General features: G+C 44.1%; 1 protein-coding gene across 5 annotated transcripts in view; it reads right to left on the bottom strand.

The window, feature by feature from the left end:
- Positions 1-320: 320 nt before the first annotated feature.
- Positions 321-16,746, bottom strand: part of LOC132378675 (C-C chemokine receptor type 4-like) — a 36,835-nt gene continuing 20,409 nt past the window's right edge. The window contains exons 1-3 of one of the 5 annotated variants that reach the window (XM_059945778.1): positions 2,312-3,318; positions 1,886-1,940; positions 321-1,651 (exon numbers count right to left, since the gene is read on the bottom strand). In XM_059945778.1, the coding sequence (XP_059801761.1) occupies positions 567-1,628 (1,062 nt within the window). In that variant the 5' untranslated portion in view covers positions 1,629-1,651; positions 1,886-1,940; positions 2,312-3,318 and the 3' untranslated portion in view covers positions 321-566. Of the gene's footprint in view, positions 1,652-1,885; positions 3,319-16,746 lie in introns of those variants that run through there. The other 4 variants (XM_059945779.1, XM_059945780.1, XM_059945777.1 and 1 more) reach the window with 4 other exon arrangements.

Genomic DNA, 16,746 nt, shown 5'->3' with positions numbered 1-16,746 from the left:
ATTTCTTGCTCAATCATCTGACTTTCCCCCCAAGCACGTCCATACTGTCTGCTTCAACTACCAGACTCTGCGTTACAACCAGAGTCTGGCGACTAAGTTTCTTTCAAGTATTCAGTTGTTACTGTCCTCGTTTTATGGCCTGTGATCTGGTGGAAATGTGTGAACACTTACATAGAAATTTAACTCTGTCACTGGTACCCAGAGCAAAGGAGGGCTGGTGCAGCACCTAATGTATTCCAGTGGGGACAGCAGACGGAGAATTGATTTGATTTTACTCTAGAAATTACAATGACAAAAGGACACTAACCTCAGAGTTAGATATGCATATGGCTTTATATTTAGGCATAGCTTACAAATGCCTTACACTTTGCACATGTTAAAGAACAGCATACAGTATATAAATCAACTGTAAAATAACCTAAGAAAGTTGATAAAGCGTATTGACCAGAAATGTTGATAGTTCATTTCCCTCTTCAGACGATGCCTGGCCCACTCCAGTAGTCAGATCTATTTTTGCTCCAGATTCCAGTTCCTGCAGTCTCTCATGCCTCTATATGAATGCTGAATTACATTAATCTGGAAAAATGATTGTCACTGCTGGATTGTGTTCGCACTGAAATATTAAATTCACGAGAAGTAAACTGATCTTGCCAATGTGCCTTATACCTGCATATTGAAGGCCAACGAAAGAATCTGCGAAGATCTGACTTGAACTTCTGACCCAAAAATGCATAGATAATTGGGTTTAAACAGCAGTGTACAAATGTGATGGATTCAGTTATCTGCTGTGCAGTAGTGAGCTTGATGTCTGTACCACAGCCAGATAAAATATTCAGATGTTTCAAGGACACCAGGAACAAAACAATATTATGTGGTGTCCAGAATATTAAAAATGTAATTACCACAACAAATATAACTTTTATAGCCTTATGCTTATTAGTTTTGTTCTTAATCAGGCATATAACTATATTTATATAGCAGAAAAGCATTACAGATAATGGAATCAAAAAACCCAATACATTGTTTTTGAAAATCATACAAATTGCCCATTTTGGTGTGATTCCATCTGGAAAAAAGGAATGGCAAATGGTTCTTCCTTCCGATACGACTGTTTTTGTATGTAACAAATTGGGAAGTGAAGCTAGAAGAGCTATAATCCACATGGCTATGCTTGAAATAAGACCATGTAAAGTAGTTCTCCTCATGAAAGGAGACACAGCATGAACAATCGCAAAGTAACGGTCTATACTTATCAGGCTTATGAACATAATACCACCATAATAACCAAGCATGTACAAGACATCAATGATTTTACATAAGGCATCTCCAAAAATCCATTGATTGGCAGTAAAATATGCCCAGAAAGGAAGCGATACTACAAAAATCAAGTCAGATACCGCCAAATTGAGAAGGCAGATATCTGTCATGTTCCTCAGCCGTCTGTATTTTAGGAGAACCCATAACACCAGCATATTTCCTGGGAGTCCAAACAAGATCACAAGTAAGTAAAGCACTGGCAAGAAGCGTTCACTGGAATGCTTTACAGATTCCATGCGGCATGGAGAATATGTATCATAGTCGTAATCATATTCAGTGCCGTAGCTCAATGGCGCTTTGGTTATGTTCATTGTGCCACACAGTTTTCAGTGAACTGGAAAGAAGTAGACACCCGTCAGTAGTTGTTATTTCATTACAGTGAGTTGCTGTCAGTAGGCTCAAAATCAATTTACTGGAGTCATTGAAACATTAAATATAAGTGATTTGCACAACACTCTCCAGTCATTGGAACCAATGCACAGAAACAAGAATTATTTCTCTTAGACTCATTTGAATAATATTTATTATTTAATTAAATAAAAAATTAATGCTGGTAATTTGTACTTACCTTTGTTGCACACAAGGAAATTGTTGTTCCTTTGGTGTCCAGCCAAATCGTTGACCTACATTCACAAAATTGTTCGTTAAAAGTAATGATAAACCTTCAAGTATGAAGGAAATGCAGCATTTCCTGTCAGCTGGCTCTGACTCAGAACTACAATTATAACTGATCTCTTCAGTAACGCTAACCTGCTAAACAAAATTGCAAGTTAGAAATGGGTGCTGCTTTATTTCTCTGGAATGAGGAAGGTGTTATAATAATCTGCCAGCCACATCTTGAACCTAAAGCTCTCACTTAATTTGGCTGGGTGACCATTGAAAATATTTACTACTTGGACCAATAGCATTCTAGTATGGACCTCCACCTTTCCCTTATCAGTGATTTAAGTTATGAATTTTACATTAAACTTATCAACGTGGCTACAACACCCACCTGGATATTTCTTAGCGATTTAATGGAAGCCCTGGAAAAAACAACACAAGAGGACATTTTTTCCTTACATCAGATTAGCACTGCCGCAGATATACGTATTTTATATGTTGGCTTGAGCACTGTAACCAAATTCCCTCATCAAACAGCATGGTGAATTATTTCCACAAACACCCAAACATGCACTCCACCTGATTCTGTTGATGTGGTAGAGTTTAGTAATCTCCCCTCTTCCAAATGTGTGCAAGGGATACATGACTAAAAATTTTTGATCCCTGGTGTACAACTCTATGATTTACCTTTTACAAAAAGGCATCCTGCATGGTTATGAACAAGTAATGATCATGGATCTTTATGTCTTCTGTGTTGTTCAGCACCTCTCCCTTTCATTTCCTCCATTCAACCTCACAGCTGACTCTATCTTCCACTATCTGCCTTGTGCACTGCACACTTTCAGAAGCTCATGTCACAAAATCTCATGATCTCCCTCTCCACTTATTTAACCCTGATTCCACTATTTCATGTCTCATCTTCACAACAGTTAGAAACGCTATACACATTTACCTAGCCTACCCTCATCCTCTGAGAGTTCCCATCTTGATTTTGTGTTTGCACAGTTTGGCTTTTGTTCATTGGTTGTTTGTCAGTTTTTCAATGTAGTTTTGATTCTATTGTATTTCTTTGTTCTACTATAAATGCCGCAAGGAAATGAACCCCAGGGTACTATCAAAGGTTCAAAGGTCCTTTATATTGTCAAAGTATGCATGATCATTACACTCCAATATTCTCCTTCTCCAGGTAGCCATGAAAAACGGGAATAAGCACGGGATTCGTTGAAAGCAACCCCCTGCCACTTCCTGTACAAAAAGGAAAAAGAAACAAAACTCACAAACCCAAACCCCCAGCAACTCCCTCGCACAAAAACACTGCGACAACACCACCAACACCCCCAACCCTCACTCCGACACACAAGTATCACCAAGAACATCAGACCCCAAACCCCCAGCCTCTCCCTCACACAAAAACACAGCGACAACACCACCAACACCCCCAACCCTCACTCCGACACACAAGTATCCAAGAACGTCAGACCCCAAACCACCAGCCGCTCCCTCGCACAAAAACAGAGCGACAACACCACCAACACCCCCAACCCTCACTCCAACACAGAACTATCACCAAGAACGTCAGACCCCAATTCCCCAAGCCCTCCCTCGCACAAAAACACAGTGACAACACCACCAACAACCCCAACCCTCACTCCGACACAGAACAATCAACAAGAACATCAGACCCCAATTCCCCAAGCCCTCCCTCGCACAAAAACACTGCGACAGCACCACCAACACCCCCAACCCTCACTCCGACACACAAGTATCACCAAGAACATCAGACCCCAAACCCCCAGCCTCTCCCTCGCACAAAAACACAGTGACAACACCACCAACACCACCAACCCTCACTCTGACACAGAACTATCCAAGAACGTCAGACCCCAATTTCCCAAGCCCTCCCTCGCACAAAAACACAGTGACAACACCACCAACACCACCAACCCTCACTCTGACACAGAACTATCACCAAGAACGTCAGACCCCAAACCCCCAGCCTCTCCCTCACACAAAAACACAGTGACAACACCACCAACACCCCCAACCCTCACTCTGACACAGAACTATCACCAAGAACGTCAGACCCCAATTCCTCGACCCCTCCCTCGCACAAAAACACTGCGACAGCACCACAAACAGCCCCAACCCTCACTCTGACACAGAACTATCACCAAGAACATCAGACCCCAAACCCCCAGCCTCTCACTCACACAAAAACACAGTGACAACACCACCAACACCACCAACCCTCACTCTGACACAGAACTATCACCAAGAATGTCAGACCCCAAACCCCCAGCCTCTCCCTCACACAAAAACACAGTGACAACACCACCAACACCCCCAACCCTCACTCTGACACAGAACTATCACCAAGAACGTCAGACCCCAATTCCTCGACCCCTCCCTCGCACAAAAACACTGCGACAGCACCACAAACAGCCCCAACCCTCACTCTGACACAGAACAATCACCAAGAACATCAGACCCCAATTCCCCAACCCCTCCCTCGCACAAAAACATAGCGACAACACCACCAACACCCCCAACCCTCACTCCGACACAGAACTATCACCAACAATGTCAGACTTCAATTCCCCAACCCCTCCCTCGCACAAAAAAACAGCGACAACTCCACCAACACCCCCAACCCTCACTCTGACACAGAACTATCACCAAGAACATCAGACCCCAATTCTCCAACCCCTCCCTCGCACAAAAACACAGCGAAAGCACCACCAACACCCCCAACCCTCACTCCGACACAGAACTATCACCAAGAACATCAGACCCCAAACCCCCAGCCTCTCCCTCGCACAAAAACACAGCGACAACACCACCAACACCCCCAACCCTCACTCCGACAGAGAACTATCACCAAGAACGTCAGACCCCAAACCCCCAGCCTCTCCCTCGCACAAAAAAACAGCGACAACACCACCAACACCCCCAACCCTCACTCTGACACAGAACTATCACCAAGAACGTCAGACCCCAAACCCCCAGCCTCTCCGTCACACAAAAACACTGCGACAGCACCACAAACAGCCCCAACCCTCACTCCAACACAGAACTATCACCAAGAACATCAGACCCCAATTCCCCAACCCCTCCCTTGCACAAAAACACAGCGACAACACCACCAACACCCCCAACCCTCACTCCGACACACAACTATCACCAAGAACGTCAGACCCCAATTCCTCAACCCCTCCCTCGCGCAAAAACACTGCGACAACACCATAAACAGCCCCAACCCTCATTCCGACAGAGAACTATCACCAAGAACGTCAGACCCCAAACCCCCAGCCTCTCCCTCGCACAAAAACACAGCGACAGCACCACCAACACCCCCAACCCTCACTCCGACAGAGAACAATCACCAAGAACATCAGACCCCAAACCCCCAGCCTCTCCCTCGTACAAAAACACTGCAACACCACCAACACCCCCAACCCTCACTCCAATACAGAACTATCACTAAGAACGTCAGACCCCAAACCCCCAGCCTCTCCCTCGCACAAAAAAACAGCGACAACTCCACCAACACCCCCAACCCTCACTCCGACAGAGAACTATCACCAAGAATGTCAGACCCCAAACCCCCAGCCTCTCCCTCGCACAAAAACACAGCGAAAGCACTACCAACACTCCCAACCCTCACTCTGACACAGAACTATCACCAAGAATGTCAGACCCCAATTCCCCAACCCCTCCCTCGCACAAAAACACAGCGACAACACCACCAACACCCCCAACCCTCACTCCGACACAGAACTATCACCAAGAACATCAGACCCCAATTCTCCAACCCCTCCCTCGCACAAAAACACAGCGATAACACCAGCAACACCCCCAACCCTCACTCTGACACAGAATTATCACCAAGAACGTCAGACCCCAATTCCCCAACCCCTCCCTCGCACAAAAACACAGCGACAACAACACCAACACCCCCAACCCTCACTCCGACACAGAACTATCACGAAGAACGTCAGACCCCAATTCCCCAACCCCTCCCTCGCACAAAAACACAGCGACAACACCACCAACACCCCCAACCCTCACTCTGACACAGAACTATCACCAAGAACATCAGACCCCAATTCCCCAACCCCTCCCTCGCACAAAAACATAGCGACAACACCACCAACACCCCCAACACTCACTCCGACAGAGAACTATCACCAAGAACGTCAGACCCCAAACCCCCAGCCTCTTCCTCACACAAAAAAACAGCGACAACACCACCAACACCCCCAACCCTCACTCCGACAGAGAACTATCACCAAGAACGTCAGACCCCAAACCCCCAGCCTCTCCCTCACACAAAAAAACAGCGACAACACCACCAACACCCCCAACCCTCACTCCGACAGAGAACTATCACCAAGAACGTCAGACCCCAAACCCCCAGCCTCTCCCTCACACAAAAAAACAGCGACAACACCACCAACACCCCCAACCCTCACTCCGACAGAGAACTATCAACAAGAACGACAGACCCCAATTCCCCAACCCCTCCCTCGCACAAAAACACAGCGACTGCACCACCAACACGCCCAACCCTCACTCTGACACAGAACTATCAACAAGAACGACAGACCCCAATTCCCCAACCCCTCCCTCGCACAAAAACACAGCGACTGCACCACCAACACGCCCAACCCTCACTCTGACACAGAACAATCAACAAGAACATCAGACCCCAATTCCCCAACCCCTCCCTCGCACAAAAACCAACACATCGCCCACCTGGAACCCAGCGATCGACAAAAGTGAAAACACAGAAAACTGAAGGAGAGTAACGTAAACTACAGTCCAACAATCACGTAAATCTTAGAATTTCAGAAACATCCTCCGGCCAAAACCAAGGAGAGTGGCCGCTCAAATTTGGTCCTTCTTCATCGCCAACCTGCGGCCTCCAAAACGCCGCCAACCTGGCTACCAACTGCCATTGCCTCCATGGAGACACGGCTGATCTCTCCTCATTTGCTTTGATGCTTCAATCTTCCTTGACACTTCTAAACGGAGTCGAACATACCCCATGCTCTGTCTCTGGTCTTCTGCATGCGGCAGCCCATGCTTACAGTTCTCTCTGGGGACAGCAGAGCATCAGATCACTCAACCAAACTCCAAACTGTACTTCACAGGCTCCTATTGTCCTCAAAACACAATCAAGGCAAAAAGAACATGTAGAAGGCATAGAAAAAGTGAAATAATTGAAGAGATTGGCTATCTGAAAGGTGTCATCCTAGGAATCAATATTCTTTGATGCCATCTTGACCAAACATTTACTGCACTATAAGGTGACAGAACGTACTTCAATATACTTCAATAATAAATTTACTTTGAACTTGGACTTTGAATGATAGAATGATGAGCCAGTGGAAAGTGGTCATGGTTCATGCTCCTGATATACTTGACCTTGTTTGGAAGAGAAGTCATGGATTTATAAAATATTGTTGGAGAGACAGCATATAATCTTCATGTTTCCCCTCACTTATATTGCTTTGAGTACATTCAGCGAGTTAAGATTGTCATTGTTTCGAGTGGCTTGCAGCATTTAAACTATTCTGAAATACTAAAAACCTGTATGCAACTCTTAAAGTGAGGGTGCTGAAGAAAAATGGATATAGAAATTATTCTTAGTCAGTAAGAGAGTGACAGAACATTGAGGAGACCAGGCTCTAAGATTTCCCAGTGATGAAATGGAGGTCTTTGTACAGGAGATGGAGAAGCAGAGAAGTGTGTGGTATCACAGAGGGCTAATATAATCTCTCAAAGGAAAATGGAATGAGTTATCCATTGTGGTAAATTCCAGGGCACAATCCTGGGACCTAGAGGTGATGGTGCAAAAAATTCAGTGATTGCACAGTATGTTCAAGGTATAATGATTCCACCAAAGTTACCATTACCTTTATCTGTGGCATTCAAGACTGGTGATCCAGAACTTGTCCAGGTACAGTATGACCCATGGAGACAATTTTAAGGACCAAAAAAAATCCATTTGAAGTAGAGATGGAACCAAATGCTCTGATAGGATGTGCAGGCCATTACTTTCTACAAGACAAAACCTAACATCATGAATGGCTGTGATGCTTCACTACCAGATAAGCTCTATGTCTTTTATGCACACTTGGAAAGGGAGATTAAAGCTACACTTGTGCTAATCCCCGCAGCATCTGGTGACCCTGTGATCTTTGCCTCAATGGCCGACATCAGAGTATCTTTCAAGAGGGTGAACCCTCACAAGGTGGCAGGCCATGTTTGAAAAGCTGTGCCAACCAATCGGTGATCAAGGACACCTTCAATCTCTTACTGCTGCAGTAGGAGGTTCTCACCTGCTTCAAAAAAGTGCACCAGTCATACCAGTGCTCAAAAATAGCAGGATGAGCTGCCTCAACAGCTATCGGCCAGTTGCGCTCACATCTACTGTGATGAAATGCTTTGAGAGGTTAGTCGTGGCCTGACTCAACCCTTGCCTAAGCATCAGCCTTAGACCCACTGCAATTTGCCCATCACCACAATAGTTCTACAGTAGATGTAATCTCACTGCCTCTTTGCTCAGCCTTGGATCACCTGGACAATAGCAATACCTACCTTCCAATGCAGCCTCTTCTACATTGGTGAAACCCGTTGTAGACTGGGGGTCAGCTTCTCTGAGCACCTCTGTTCCATCCTCCAAAAATGGAACTTCCTAGCAGCCAAACAGTTCAATTCCAGTTCCCATTCTGACATGTTGGCCCCTGGTCTCCTCCTGTGCCAGGATGAGAGCACCCTCAGGATGGAGGAGCAATCCCTTATATTCCACCTAGGTCGCCTCCAACCTGATGGTATAAGATCATATGATATAGGAGTAGAATTAGGCCATTCAGCCCATTGAGTCTGCTGTGCCATTCCAACATGGCTGATCCCAGAATACACTCAACCCCATACACCTGCATTCTCGTCATATCCTTTGATGGCCTATACAATCAGGGAACAATCAACTTCTGCCTTAAATACACCCACGACTTGGCCTCCACCGCAGTCTGTGGCAGAGCATTCCACAGATTCACTACTCCCTGGCTAAAAAAATTCCACCTTACCACTGTTATAATGGGTCACCCCTCAATTTTGAGGCTGTGCCCTCTAGTTCTAGATACATAAACCATCCTTGCCACATCCACTCTATCTGGTCCTTTCAACATTCGGTAAGTTTCAATGAGCTCCTCAGGTATTCTTCTAAATTCCAGTGAGTACAGGCCCAAAGCTGCCAAACGCTCCTCATATGTTAACTCCTTCATTCCTGGAGTCATCATCCTGAATATCCTCTAGACTCTCTCCAAAGACAACACATCATTTCTGAGATATGGGACCCAAAACTATTGACAATTCTTCAAGTACAGACTGGGTTGTGTCTTATAAAGTCTCAGCATTATCTGTTTGCTTTTATATTCTATTTCCCCTTGAAATAAATGCCAACATTGGATTTGCCTTCTTTACCCCAGACTCAACCTGTAAATTAACCTTCAGGGAGTCTTGCACGAGGACTCCTAAGGCCCTCTGCATCTCTGATGTTTGAATCTTCTCCTCATTTAGATAATAGTCTGCACTGTTGTTCCTTTTACCAAAGTGCATTATCATACATTTCCCAAAACTGTATTCCATCTGCCACTTTTCTGCTCATTCTTCCAATTTGTCTAAGTCCTGCTGCAATCACATTGCTTCCTCAGCACCTCCTACCCCTCCGTCTATCTTTGTATCATCTACAAACTTTGCCACAAAGCCATCAATTCCATGATCCAAATCACTGACAAACAATGTGAAAATTAGCGGTTCCAACACTGACCCCTAAGTAACACCACTAGTCACCAGCAGCCAACCAGAAAAAGCCCCTTTTCTTCCCACTCACTGCCTCCTGCCCGTCAGCCATTCCTCTATTCATACCAGTATCTTTCCTGTAACATCATAGGATTTTATCTCGTTAAGCAGCCTCCTGTGCGGCACCTTATCAAATGCCTTTTGAAAATCCAAGCAAATGACATCTACTACCTCTCCTTTGTCCACCCTGCTTGTTACTTCCTCAAATAACAAATAACAGATTTGTCAGGTAAGATTTCCCTTGACAGAAACCATGCTGACTTTGACTTATTTTATCATTAGCCTCCAAGTACCTTGGAACCTCATCCTTACTAATACAATCCAACACTTTCCCAAGCACTGAGGTTAGGCTAACTGGAATATAATTTCCTTTCTTTTGCCTTCCTCCCTTCTTAAAGAGTGTAGTGACATTTACAACTTATCAGTCCTCCAGGACTATACCAGAATCAAATGATTCTCAAAAGATCATGAGTAATGCATCCGTTTTCTCTTCAGCAACCTCCCTCAGGACTCTGGTATATTGACCATCTGGTCCAAATGGCATATCCATCTTAAGGCCATTGAGTTTACCTAGCACTTATTCCTTTTTATTCACACAAGGCTCCAGTCATATTAAACAACTTAATTAATTAATTAATTGGTTGTCCCTCGGGGTCCGAGGAAGACTAAACATTGTGCAGTCATGTGTGGATACGCATGTGGCTTTGGAGGCTGAAGGTCGAAGCAACATGGGGTTGCAGGTTGGACATGGAATGGTGGTTGTTGGAGCAGGTGCATACACAGCTTTGTGGCATCGGTCTTCTGCTGCTGCACGGCGCTGATTTCGCTCATCCTCAAAGTCAGATGCAACTTTTCTGGTCGGGGCGCGCCACGCAGCCCTGTCGGCTGCGGACTCCTCAAGTTGTCGAGGCTGGAGGTCTGCTCATCTGATGTACGATTTCAAATTGTCTTTGAATCTTTTTTGGGGCGGCCCTGATTGCGACTGCCATGCTGAAGCTCACTGTAGAGCAGCTGCCTGGGGATTCTTGTTTCACCCATGCGGATTACACGGCCAGTCCAGCGTAGCTGAGCCTGGAGGATTCTTGCCTCAATGCTTGTGCTGTTGGTGCTGTCAAGGACTTCCTGGTTGGTGATTCGGTCCTGGCATCGAATCCTCATGATCGCCGCAGAGAGCACATATGAAGCTGCTCCAGTTGTTTGATGTGCCTGCGATACAGGATCCAGGTTTCACAGCCGTACAGGAGAGAGGTGAGGACCACAGCCTTGTACACCTTGAGCCTGGTTGAAAGCTGAATGTCCCTGTGCTCCAGAACCTTGACACAGAGTTTCCCCAGTGCCTGGCTGTCTTTCTGGATCCTTGCTATGATCTGTTTGTCAAGGGATCTGTCACTGGAGATGGTGCTTCCTAGATACTTGAAGCTCTTCACATTCTTCGTTTTGTTGAACAACTACGCTCTGTGCGCCAGAGAAAGCAGGATCTCCCAGTAGCCACACATTTTAATTCCACGTCCCATTCCCATTCTGATATGTCTATCCATGGCCTCCTCTACTGTCAAGATGAAGCCACACTCAGGTTGGAGAACAACACCTTATATTCCGTCTGGGTAGCCTCCAACCTGATGGCATGAACATTGATTTCTCTAACTTCCGTGAATGCCCCTTCTCCCGTTTTTACCCCCATCCCTTATCTATCTATTTATTATTTTCCCTCTTTTTTCCTTTTTTTTTCTCTCTTTGACCCTCTCACAATCACTCCTTGCCTGTTCTCCTTCTTCCGATGGTGCTCCCCTCCCCCTTTCTTTCTCCCTCGGCCTCCCATCCCATGATCTTTTTCCTTCTCCAGCTCTGTATCCCTTTTGCCAATCAACTTTCCAGTTTTTAGCTTCACCACCCACCGTCTTCTCCTATCATTTCGGATCTCCCCCTCCCCCTCCCACTTTCAAATCTCTTACTATCTTTTCTTTCAGTTAGTTCTGACGAAGGGTCTCGGCCTGAAACGTCGACAGTGCTTCTCCCTACAGATGCTGCCTGGCCTGCTGCGTTCCACCAGCATTTTGTGTGTGTTTGCTTGAATTTCCAGCATCTGAACATTTGCTCATGTTTGCGTTTTTAAATAATGATATACCATTTACATTAAGACAGATCAATAAAGTCTATCTGTAAGTGTTCTCAAAGGGCCATCAGACAGTAGAGTATGAACTTATACCAGTTTTCCTGCATTTTGTAAGGTACAGCTCTCATCTCATACATTGCCTACACATTTGTTCTGCAACTTGAGATACTCCAGGGGCATACCAAGTTGGCTTTATTTAATTAATCAGTCCCTCTTGCCTGCCTCTGTGAACTTGTACAGATATCAGGCAATCCACTATATCAGTTTACCTGAGGCTACAATCGGGCTGCTTACAACCCAGCTTTCCCTGTATCATTTCACAAGCCGAACCGGCAAAGAAGATTAGATTGGCATTAACGATAGGAGCTTCAGTAAGGTCCACATGAAGTATCATTACTTCCTGCGTAAGAGTTTCTCAGCAGTGTGGATTTCTGTCTTCATCTATGGGGAGAAGGGTGGTCATAAATGTTGCACAACGAGTATTTTCTTAAGATTCAGGCTTACTAATAACTCGATTTCATATATAGCTTGCCTCGCGGGGTGAGGTGTTATGTGGCACAGTGAATCAGCAAGGCAAGAGTCTGCCACTGCTGGAAGACAATCCGACAAACTTCTGGCTATTGGGTCCTAGCTCTGAAATAAATTCTCAGCCTTTGTCTTTCCCTGTGATCCCGAGTCAAAACAATGTGAACAAACCATTCACGATGAAGAAAAGGTGAAGGTTCTTAGTATAGTCTGGGAGCCCCAAAACCCAGGCAGATATCATTGCTTCTTTTACACATTCAAATGCTTCATCAGCTTTTGGGGTATAACGGATCTGGTTGACTGGAAAGAAATATTTTCTTGAGGGGGCTAACAATAGCAGCATAATCTAAAATCCACTGTCTACCACACCCAGTCACCCCCAGGAAGTGCTTCATTTCCCTATCAGTAGTTGGTTGTGGGACTTAAAACTACGGCTTTGATCCAAATCTTAATATATGACCTTGTATCCTGGGATACAAATAACCTCTGGTAGTACAAACTGTAGTTTCTGCTTTCATACGCTATGACCGTTCTTAACTAGTTTATGCAAAACATAGAGGAGTCCTGCTCACAGACTTCCTTGCTTGGGGAGATCGACAGGAAGTCATCCACATGCTGTATTAGAGCAGCAACTCCCTGGGGAAGCTCCTTACCTTCTTCCATTTCCATTGCATCAAAAGTTTTTTAAGGTATCTAAAACTCAAAATCAATATGTCAAAGGTCTTGGGCAGCATCTTTTATATTCTATAAAAGAAAAGAGTCTTATTAGGAAAGTAACTTTTAGAATTACTCTCAAAAATATTTGAGTCTTTCCAGATTTGTTAATTTCAAATTCCCAATTTAATTATCTTCCAAATGAGGAATTTCACCAAGTGCTCATTTCTGTCCGAAATGTGAGCCTCTCATGTCTGGAATACAGATGCACAAATTTCTATCTCAATTCAGATTACACCTGGCCAGTAAATGACCTGAGTTTTTCTAAAATAAATTCCACGATAAAAGAAACACAACCCCCTCCAAAAAAAACAGACAAGGCGAAACAAAAAACTTCCACTATCCTTCCTCGAATTAATTTCACAATTTAAAATAACCATTGTGAAAGGCTTTCACACTTTGTTTTAAAGCACCAAGGGGAAAAACTGTTGGGTGGAGATGTCACAAATTAACAAATAATGCCTTTAAGAAGTTGCATCAGTCTTGTAAAACAGCACTTGGACTCTCTTGCTCTCTCCCTTTCTCTCTCAAATACACACTCACACAGATATATTTTCTCTCACTAGAAAGAACTCAGTTGTGGCTACACTTCATATGCAAAACCATTCACACTTTAAATCATTTTAGAAAATCCCTTGTTCTGTTACCAGAACATTCAGTTACAATTCAACATTGAGGAAATATGGCAGTCTAAGACTTTGAAGCACAGAAATGTTGTGAGTTATTCTTCATGCATAATACAACATTTAACAAATCTAAAGCATGAAATCCCCATACGCTAACCAAACTGTGGAAGACACTAGCAGTATGCCTGATGTTTGTAGTGTGAGAAGGAAGAGAAATGGGTGCAGTTACTATTACAAGGGAGAAGGTGCTTGAAAAGCTGAAAGACCTATAGGTACTTAAGTCACTTGGACCAGATGAACTGCACCTTCTAAAAGAGGCAGCGTTAGAGATTATGGCGGTATTAGCAATGATCTTTCAAAAATCATTGGATTCTGTCATAGTGCCAGAGGACTGGAAAATTGCAAATGGTATGCCACTCTTTAAGAAATGAGGAAGGCAGCAGAAAAGAAATTATAGACCAGTCAGCCTGACCTCAGTGGTTGGGAAGATGTCAGAGTCAATTGTTAAGGATGAGGTGATGGAGTACTTGGTGCCACAGGACAAGATAGGTCAAAGTCAGCATGGTTTCCTTCAGAGAAAATCTTGCCTGATGAACGTGTTGGAATTCTTTGAGGAGCTTACAACTAGGATAGATAAAGGGGATGCAGTGGATGTTGTGTATTTGGATTTTCAGAAGGCCTTTGACAAGGTGCCACACATGAGGCTGCTTTTCAAGTTAAGAGCCCATGCTATTACAGGAAAGTTACTAACATGGTTAGAGCATTGGCTGATTGGTGGGAGTCTGTGAGTAGGAATAAAAGGATCCTTTTCTGGTTGGCTGCCAGTGGCTTGTGGCGTTCTGCGGGGATCGGTGTTGGGACTGCTTCTTTTTAAGCTGTATATCAATGATTTAGATGATGGAATAGGTGGCTTTGTTGCCAAGTTTGCAGATGATACGAAGACTGGTGGAAAGACAAGCAGTGTGAAGGAAACAGGAAGGATGGAGCAAGAGAGTGACAAATGAAATATAATGTTGGAAAACACATGATCATGCACTTCGGTGGAATAAATAAATGTGCAGATTAATTTCCAAGCAGGGAGAAAATCCAAAAATCTGAGATGGAAGGGGGCTTGGGAGTTCTTGTGCAGAACACCCTAAAGGTTAACCTCAGGCTGAGTCAGTGGTGAGGAAGGCAAATGCAATGTTAGCTTTCATTTCAAGAGGTCTAGAATACAAGAGCAAGGATGTGATGCTGAAGCTTTATAAGGCACTGGTGAGGCCTCAACTTGAGTATTGTGAACAGTTTTGGGTCCTTCATCTTAGAAAAGATGTGCGCTAGCATTGAACAGGGTCCAGAGGAGGTTCAGAAGGATGATACCAGGAATAAAATAGTTATTATACGAAGAATGTTTGATGGCTCTGGATCCACACTCACTGGAATTTAGAAGGATGAGGGGGATCTCATGGAAACCTTTTGAATGTTGAAAGGCCTAGACTGAGTAGATGTGGAAAGGATGTTTCCCATGGTGGGAGAGTCTCTAGGACAAAGGGGCACAGCCTCAGGATAGAGGTGTGTCCATTCAAAACAGAGATGCAGAGAAATTTCTTTAGCCAGAGTGGAATTCGTGAATTTGTGGAATTTGTTGCCACATGCAGCTGCGGCGTCAGGGTCGTTGGGTGTATTTAAGGCAGAGATTGATAGAATTTTGATTGGACATGGCATCAAAGGCTGGGAAATGGGGTCAAGGAGGAGAAAAAAAAGGATCAGCCATGATTGAATGGCAGAGCAAGTTCGATGGGCCAAATGGCCTAATTCTGCTCCTATGTCTTATGGTCGATCTTTCAGCATATTCTGAACCTTCTGTAACTCAAATCAAATTTTATTTTTGGATTTATTTTACAGTAACTGTTCTACATTTTCGAGAATAATGACTCTCATTACCACAGGTGAAACTACAGATTTGAGCTTGCAATAAGCTTCCCTGATTAGGTGAAGGCATATTCAGTGCTGTGTTACTTCCCCTCTACAAGCTCTCTGCTGGCTTCTCCCCTGACCTGGATTTCCCCACACGATATCCCATGTATTTTCTCCAAGGGAAGGGCCTTTAGCTGCCTCTGGAATAGTCTCAAAGTTCAAAGCTAGCTCCTGCAGCTCCTTCTCCCATGCTCTAACCATTTTCCTAACTATCCATGCTTCAGTATGTAGGGTCACTGGGGTCAAACAGTTCCAGCATCTTCTCAATTCATCAGTACTATGATACACTAATTTTCTTAAGCATCTATTTACGGGGTCTGACTCTAAATGATCTTGACCTAATATTGGTTCATACAACCCCCGGAACACCATCCACAAATAGGATCCAAGTGCAATGGAGAGATCTCCTTTTCTCTGTTAACATTTATGCAACTCATCCTTTGGGTCCCCATTGTTATTATCCATAACAATAAATACTGCATTCTTTAATTCCTCATTTACTCTACAAGCATGTTGCTGGCAAGGCAGAATGTATGTTCAGCTACAAGCACATTATAATCACTCTTCTTTTCTCTTTTATCACCTTGACGGTGTATTGTTCTCTGGTAACTAATTACTTGGAAGAAATCTCTAGTCACCTCCAGGCACATATGTCCTGATATCCTTAATAATATCCCTCAGCTGCTGTCCCCAACAAGGGGTAGCATGTATTATATTTTGGTTTTGATTTCCTGTCCTGGCACTTCTCTCTCTGACAGTACTGAGGGTAGAGTATCTGGGCACTTTATCTGCTACATCATTCCAATCCATATTTCCATATTCATCCTCTTCCCCTCTTTCAGATCCAAAAGTAGATATTATTCCTCTCTGTGCAAAAGGTTGTATCTGCTTTAAACACTTTGTATTATTTCCAGTGTTACTTTTTCTTTTCAGGTGCTGATTTCTCATTCAGGATCAGGGAAAGATGCACCCTGCCCCAATTTTTACTTTATCCTTATTTTGTTCTATTTACATTTACCAATATTC

This window comes from Hypanus sabinus, chromosome 20 (genome assembly GCF_030144855.1).
Source record: "Hypanus sabinus isolate sHypSab1 chromosome 20, sHypSab1.hap1, whole genome shotgun sequence".
NCBI lineage: Eukaryota > Metazoa > Chordata > Chondrichthyes > Myliobatiformes > Dasyatidae > Hypanus > Hypanus sabinus.
The sequence above is the reverse complement of the archived record's forward strand: the minus strand, read 5'-3'. Positions and strand labels throughout refer to the sequence as shown.